Raw genomic sequence first — 7705 nt, forward strand, 5'->3', positions numbered from 1 at the left:
TATAATTTTAAATTTGATCAAAATTAATTTAAGTTCTATTCCACAATAATCATCTGTACATGTATGTATTCTTAACAAAAAAAATAAATTTATTTATTCCTACAGAAATTTTGATGTTAAGTCAAAAGTTAGATATAAATAGAAAAGATGAAATTGAAGATCACGAATTGGAATGCTGAGATGGTGTTAAACCACCACTATGTTCGGGACTATGTTTTTGTTTTTTTCTTTTCTTCTCTTTTTTACGTTTTTTCCTAGCTTCTTTTTCTTCATCATGTCTTTTTTGTTTTTTATGCTTTTTCTCATGTGTATCTGAACCACCAATGTCTGTTGTTGTTGCTTCTTGACCACTAGGCACTTCTCCTGGTTTGTGTTTATGCTTTTTATGTTTATTTTTGTGTTTTCTTTGTGGAGCTTGATTAACATAACGATATTGTTCTGGTAGCTATAAAAATATAGGGACTTTTAATTTTTATCAAGATTTTTTTAATTAATAAATTTTTCTTTTTAGAATTGTTAGAATTTTTCACTCACAGGTCCAGGATGCAGACGAAAACCAGCTAATTGAACACTGGTTAATGGTATTAAGTCTTTTCCTCCTATTGGTGGTTTTTCAATCACAGATCTTAGTGAACTAAAATAGAAAGTTGTAATAAGTTTAAATAGATATAAGATATTTTAAATATAATAATAAATATGATAGACAGAAAGTATATATTAATGCACCTATTATCTAAATGACCTGGTCTGTCTATAATTCCAGGTAGATTTGGTAAAAATGATGAAAGCTGTTCTTTTAATTTTTTTCCACTAAATTTGCTATAAGAATGTTGTAGCCCATAAAAGTTCATCAAGTTTGTTGCCCCTGTGAGTTCACTTTCTCCTAAAAAATTTTAATAAAAGTTATATTTGTTTTATATTTTATAATTATTTATTTGATTATATTTTATAATTATTTGTAACATAATTTATTAATAAATAATATACCTGGGGGTTCCTTCATCAAGTAAAATGGTCCACTATGGACAATAGAAGGATTTTTGCCCAGGGAAATGGTTGTTTTAAGAGTTCCTGTTGAATCTTGACGTGAAACAACAGGAGAACGTGCACCCCTGGGTGATGATTTTGGTGAATATTGTTCCACTTTGCTACGAAACTGATCACCCATCATCATCCTTTAATTTTACTTCATGGCACCTTCACTATAATTAATAGACTCTAACAAAGAACATAATAATAATTAAATTTTGTTTTGATTAATCAATATATGTTTATATACTACAATATACAATACAATTTAATATTATAATAAAATCTACAATAAACACATAACTTTTATATTATTATGCATAAATATACGACATAGCAGTAATAAAGATAACAATAAATCGTGCTATAATGTTTAAAATTCTCTAATTTTTTTTAACTTAATTTTATAAAATATATATAATAAAATTACACATTTAAATTATCATATCAATCTATTTTTTTAAATAAGGTTTCCATAAATTAAGTGACAGTTTTATCAACATCTTGTTTCATTATTTATTTGATTTCTTATTTAGGTTACAGTTCATAATGAAAACGAAATAATTATCACTAATGAAATTTCATTAACTAAAAGTTAATCAAAGTTTTACGTTGTATAATAATTAATTATATACATACTGATGCAAATATTATATATAAATTCATGTGTGTTAATTTGTCTAAATTCATAATTTCTTCATATATTTCCACTAAGTTATATACTGTTTCTCCTCTCTTCATCTCTTATCGAAGTACTGCTCTACTTAAAAATTTTTTATGCATTATTTTTTCATATTCACGCGTCGTATAATACATATAAAGATTCACAATTTGTACTTACTTGTATATCTAGTTGTTTCTAAATTAAAGCATGAACTACACATAATAAGATACGAAACTAAAAGCAAGCAAAATGCATAAATGTTTCACAATTGAAAAGTTTGAAAAAATTAAAGTATGACATAATTAAAATTTAATGATTATAAATTACATTTTATTTATTTTTATTGTTATTTATTTATATTTTTTGATAAAAAAAATATTTTTTTATTTATATATCAATACATAATTTTATATTTGTAACAATGCGAATGTAAACATTAAAGCATATACGTACTTTTTAAAATATTTATTTTGTGCATATTTTCAACTCATTTTCTATTAATATATTGTTTCCTTTTTTATTATAAAAATGTTATTAAAAGAAAAAGTTAGTAGAAAAGTTAATATAGCATATTTATTTCATATTTTAATCATTTAAATTTATTTAAATTAAATAATACATATAAATAAATTATAATTAATTATGTTTGTATCATAAATAAATTTAATTATCCGTAAATTATACTTAAAATCCTAGATATGTTTTATTCTTTTGAAAATGAACTTTCTATTAATCGCGCAATTTTAAAATTACGACATTTTATAGCTACATCTATTGGCGTATGACCAGCACTATTTTTTCGTTTCAAATCTGCTCCTTTTTCAATAAGATAACTATAAAATGGGAAAAAAAAAACAAAGAAACTTTAAATTTAATTTAGAAATATTATTATTAATTTAATTAAAAATATTTTTTTTTAAATTTACTAACACAACCAATTTTATATTTCCTATCATGGCTGCTATGTGTAACGGCGTACGTAAACCAATATAGTCTGTTGTATTTACATCTGCTCCATGTTGAAATAAAATATCAAGTATTTTCATATCTGGTTCAAATTGTAAACATAAAATAGTTTCAAGAAGTAAATCTAGTGAAATTTGATTTGGTGCTGATGAGATAGTAGCTCTGTGATAAAATTTTTTTCCATTAATTTTATATGAAAGTTTTTATATTGATTATTTTGTTTACCCATGAAATAGTAGTAATTTAATCATAGGAAGAAAAGGTCTTCGTATAACGCTGGTATATAAAGGACTTTCATAAAAAGTATCATAAACATTTACATGTGCACCATTGGTTAGTAATAGAGTGGCACTGTCAATATCTTTTTGAAGAGCAGCATAATGTAAAGGATATCTGTTTAAATTATCTACACAATTAACTGTGGCGCCATTTTCAAGTAGTTTTACCATCGCATTTTTTTGTCCAAGAAAAACAGCCTTATGAAGAGGTGTCAATCCTATACAGAAGTAATTTTTTATAATTTATTTTAAATTATACTATTAAATATATAAAGTTAATTTATTAATAATATAATTTATATTGATATCTAAATTTTATATAAATAAAAGATAAATAAAAAATAAAAGAAAAGAATCAAAATAATTGTTTTGAAAATAGTTCTTCAGTAAAGATTCAAATTTTAAATTTTGGTTTAATAAAATTTAATTTTAATTTTAATGGATATTTTTACCATAATTTTTTTCTTTTAATATAATTATAATATAGTTTGATTAACTAAGTAACATAGTTTGACTAACCATCTATTGTTTTTATTTCAATATTAACGAATGGTTGATTGCAAAGTAATTGAATAAGTACCACATTATCATATTGTACTGCAATATGTAAAGGAGTTAAATAATCAAATCTTCGACAATTAACATCTGCGCCCTAAATAAAATTATTAATTCAACATTAAATTTATTAATTGTAATCGATGATTAAGAATTTTTATACTTGAGAAAGTGCTTCTTTTGCCATAAATATATGTCCAAAAGTACATGCTAATAATAACTTCCAATTAACATCGGTTATTAATTCTGGCGAACTTGTAGGATCTAATATAGAGATACGAAATTTTTTACTCATTTATTATGATTTTTATTAAATGATGTTTTAAAAAGTTTTGAGGTTACAAACGAAACATAAGATATTTTATCCAATACATATTTGGATCGTACGACTTGAAGTTTTTTATTATTTTGGTATTATTTTCAATATTATCGATTCAATATTAAATAATAAATATTACACGTATCTTTGTATTTTTTTTTAATAATTTTCTATTAAAATGAAAAAAATACGTGAAGAAAGAAATTATTAAAATAATAAACAATATTATATTATATATTTAGTATATTTGGTTATAAATTATAACTTTTTATTGATAACGTATAATAAAATTATATATAATGAAAAAAATTAAAAATTATATTTCAAATAAAAAAAATAATATTAAATATAATAAAAAAATATATGTGAAATCTAACTCGAAATATTAAGAAAATCAAACAATAGATATATTTTAAATCTAATATTTCTTATTTCAAATATCAATTTTCAAAAAATGTTGTTATTATTATCATATCTGTTATCATATTAATTATTCATCAAATTAATTCATTAAATAATGTAAAATAAAAAAAATTCATTAGAAAATCTTAAATTTTAATTAAATATAAAGTATAGATATAAAATTATTTTTCATATTTAAATGTTTCACAAATGAAAGAAAAACAAATAGAAAATAAATAGTATTTCGGGATAAGTGTTTATAAGTAGAATAGTATTTATTTATTTTTTTTTTTTTTTTTAATTTAGTTTTGTTACAATAATATATTATCGTTCAATTAAAAGCATCATGGATTTGAAAAATACAATGCCGAATGATACAATTTTTTGATTTCAAAATACACACGTATATATAATGGAACATTTACATGATGTATTTTACGATATAATAGGCATATAATATTTATTTTAAAATAATATATTTAATACACAGTTTTTGTTTTATGCAATTATAATAATTCATATAATTAATTAGCAATCGGTAGAGTATTATTGTATGGTCTATAACATTGAATAAACTTTGATAGAATTTCGCGACTGTTTCCTAAATACTGCTACAATTTGATCGAATATTATCATATAATTTTTCTTCTTAAATCATGATATCCAATAAATTTTTCATAAGCATGAAAATATGAATATCTTTTTCATCAAATATTAATATTATAGTTCAAGATGTTAGAATATATTTCCATAAAATTGATTACAACAAGTTTGATAAAATTTTCTTAATTTTTCATCAAAATACCGTTTTTTTTTTTTTTTTATCTTTTACGTTTTAGATTCGAATAGATTCATGAAAAATAGCTTAAATACAAGAAGAGTAATTATCACTTTGATATCGTATAGCAACAAGTGTCTATATATATTAAATCTTTTTTTTTTTTTTTTTTTTCTTTTTTAGTCTTTAAAACATCTTGAAATGGTTCCGTATCCAGCATAAAAACAATATTTAACAATATTTGTCACTATTATTTTAAAAAAATATCCTCTGAAAATTAGATATTCCCGTTTGAAGATTAATTTACAGTATACTATAGTAATAGTACTGTATATAGTATAGTATATACTATAGTATATCATGTCTTTTTTCTTTTTCTTGGCAAGGTAGCAGCCGCGTTACAAAGTAAATAATTCTAATTTGGTTTCCGTTTTCTTTTTTTTTTTTTTTTATTACGAAAAATCTCGCGATTACGATTTTTTTTACAATTTAACAGAATTTTTAAGATAATCGATTCGTTTCAACGAATAAAGCTATGATCGTAAAGTATCTACAGAATATAATCTGGAAATATATTATCATTTATTATTTATCAATTAATCGTTTGAATAACTATTCCTCGAAAATGTTCAGCTTTTTTTGCGTAATACTTTGTTCGGTCACGAAACATTACATTACATGTAATCAATGAAATCCAAAACTCAACTGATTGACATTCCTTTAATCATACATAATAATTCATACTTTTCATTGTCTATATAATATTAATTACATGTCAATAATAATAAGTAATAAATACTGAATCATTCTCTCTCTTTTGGTATTACTTAATTCTACGTAATTCTAATTACACGCTAAACGATCGTCAAAAATATATATATATATATATATATATATTATATAGCATCGAGTCACAAAAAATTTTTCTTTACGCCGATCGTAACTATTTCGATCGATCGATCAGTCGTCAGCTAAATTTTTCTTTTTCTACCGTTAAAATATCGTACATCATTATATTATTATTATTATATAACGCGTTTTCAAGCATATACTGATTAAACAGACAAGGAACGAAAAGGAAAAATTATTCAGTCTCCTCGGAACGTTCGCTCTATGGAAGGCCGTGTTTGGTTCGATCGAGAAGAACATTAAATGTTACTCGGTGTAGTTTGTATAGATACATTTACATACTCTTCGACTCTCTCTCTCTCTCTCTCTCTCTCTCTCTCTCTCTCTCTCTCTTTTTTCTTTACCTATCTGTCTTTTTCTTTTTTTATCTTTAAGACAGTGGTAAGACGATGGATTATCGGTATGGTATAATGGTATTTCACACTTTACATTCGCAGCAATGAAAATGAAAAATTTCACGTCCTCGATCGTTCTTCTCCAACGATTACGATAATTATTTTCTCGTAATTTCCTTCGAATTAATTAAAATATTTTTAAATCGAATCGTTTTGAGATCTGATATGAGATTCAACAATAATATGAATTTATAATATGAATTTTGATGTTTAATAAAATATCGGTCAGAAATGGATTTATGATCGAGTCGTGAAATTTTTTATCTTCGGGTTTCATTTAATCGGCCGTAGAGGCGAAATACACACGTTGACATTCGATATTTCGATATTGACGATAAACGTTACAATTATTATAGTTTGTACACGGCTAGAAAAATTAATTGACGATCACGTTTAAAGTAAGTAAGGGCGGTTGAGGGGATTATCGAATCGAATATAAAGTGTGAGAAGCCAATTAGAAGATATGTTGTCGTAATTCTTAACACCGACTATATCATTGGATTTAAACTGGTATTTTCAGTACTCGATATACACTGTGCTTTGATATTATTGATTTTGTGTATATGTATGTGTGTATGTATATGTGTGTAATATTTCTCTCTTGCAAAATAAATTAAGGGAGATGAAATATATAAATTTGTTTTATGAACAAGCTTGATCGAACTTCGGTCAATCTTTTTCGGTCATCACCTTTTGTTGTCAATTATTACGTATATGTATGTAACAATCCATATGCGAAACGAATGATAAAAGTTACAAAACTACATTTCTTCAGCCTCGTCTTTCGTTCTATATTCCCTAGGAAATCGTCTACTGTATCATCTACTGTATCTCGTCGAATTAAATCATCATTCCTCTTTTTTTTTTCCCCCCATTTCGATTATTATCTCGTTTCATTACCATTTCCGCTACATCTATCTTCGAGCTACTCTCATGAAAAAAGAACTCTATTCGTCATCTTTTCTTATTTTTTTTTTTCTTTTTCTTTTTTTTTCTTTTTTTTTTATTTAATCAGTCAGAGAAATCGTGAACCAAGCCTGAGGGTAATTCGATTCGAGTTTCTAACTACTTCATTTCAGTTTTTCAACGATTTCAGTCGTCGCTTTCAAGGCTCTTCTTTCCTTCCTTGCGAGCGAGGAGGGCCTTGAGATTTTCCTTTCTTGCAAAGAGTACGTACGTAGAAGCACATTGAGAAACCGCAAAAAGCTTCAAATATTCCACGAATTCATCTTGCAATAGTTTTTAGAAGAAATTCTAAAAAAAAAAGAAAAATATATATATATGAATTTTTATTCCAAATTGATGTATTGTTGACCAAACGATAGAGACGTTTCAATCAGAAGGGGTCTATTGTCTTTTCAGCAGGCTCTTATGAATCTTGTGAATGAGTCTTTTTTTTTTTTTTTTTTT

At 24.5% G+C, this 7705-nt stretch overlaps 2 protein-coding genes across 3 annotated transcripts; both read right to left on the reverse strand.

Annotated features, from left to right (window-relative positions):
- Positions 1 to 2: 2 nt before the first annotated feature.
- LOC412348 (mediator of RNA polymerase II transcription subunit 19) lies at positions 3 to 1889 on the reverse strand. 2 transcript variants are annotated; one of them, XM_006566473.3, is made up of 5 exons: positions 1871 to 1889; positions 988 to 1218; positions 727 to 883; positions 535 to 634; positions 3 to 445 (listed from the first exon to the last, which is right to left on the reverse strand). In XM_006566473.3, the coding sequence occupies exons 2-5, from the start codon at positions 1172 to 1174 to the stop codon at positions 161 to 163; spliced, it is 729 nt and encodes a 242-aa protein (XP_006566536.1). In that variant the 5' UTR covers positions 1175 to 1218; positions 1871 to 1889; the 3' UTR covers positions 3 to 160. The 2 variants fall into 2 exon arrangements, with proteins under 2 accessions (XP_006566536.1, XP_016770813.1); XM_016915324.2 differs by having other exon boundaries at positions 1669 to 1875.
- Positions 1890 to 2359: 470 nt separating this feature from the next.
- On the reverse strand, positions 2360 to 3165 carry LOC102656637 (potassium channel GORK-like). Its single transcript, XM_006566471.3, has 3 exons — positions 2885 to 3165; positions 2624 to 2821; positions 2360 to 2526 (listed from the first exon to the last, which is right to left on the reverse strand). The coding sequence occupies exons 1-3, from the start codon at positions 3106 to 3108 to the stop codon at positions 2397 to 2399; spliced, it is 552 nt and encodes a 183-aa protein (XP_006566534.1). The 5' UTR covers positions 3109 to 3165; the 3' UTR covers positions 2360 to 2396.
- Between the last annotated feature and the right edge of the window lie 4540 nt (positions 3166 to 7705).

Source organism: Apis mellifera, linkage group LG11, assembly GCF_003254395.2.
Source record: "Apis mellifera strain DH4 linkage group LG11, Amel_HAv3.1, whole genome shotgun sequence".
NCBI classification, from domain to species: domain Eukaryota; kingdom Metazoa; phylum Arthropoda; class Insecta; order Hymenoptera; family Apidae; genus Apis; species Apis mellifera.

Coding starts and splice junctions, on each gene's coding strand:
- LOC102656637 (XM_006566471.3), bottom strand. CDS start 3,108: ATGGTAAAACTACTTGAAAATGGCGCCACAGTTAATTGTGTAGATAAT. Junction 2,822..2,884: donor AAATTACTACTATTTCATGG/GTAAACAAAATA, acceptor ATTTTATCACAG/AGCTACTATCTCATCAGCAC. Junction 2,527..2,623: donor GGAAATATAAAATTGGTTGT/GTTAGTAAATTT, acceptor CCCATTTTATAG/TTATCTTATTGAAAAAGGAG.
- LOC412348 (XM_006566473.3), bottom strand. CDS start 1,174: ATGATGATGGGTGATCAGTTTCGTAGCAAAGTGGAACAATATTCACCA. Junction 884..987: donor CTTGATGAAGGAACCCCCAG/GTATATTATTTA, acceptor AAAATTTTTTAG/GAGAAAGTGAACTCACAGGG. Junction 635..726: donor CCAGGTCATTTAGATAATAG/GTGCATTAATAT, acceptor TTTCTATTTTAG/TTCACTAAGATCTGTGATTG.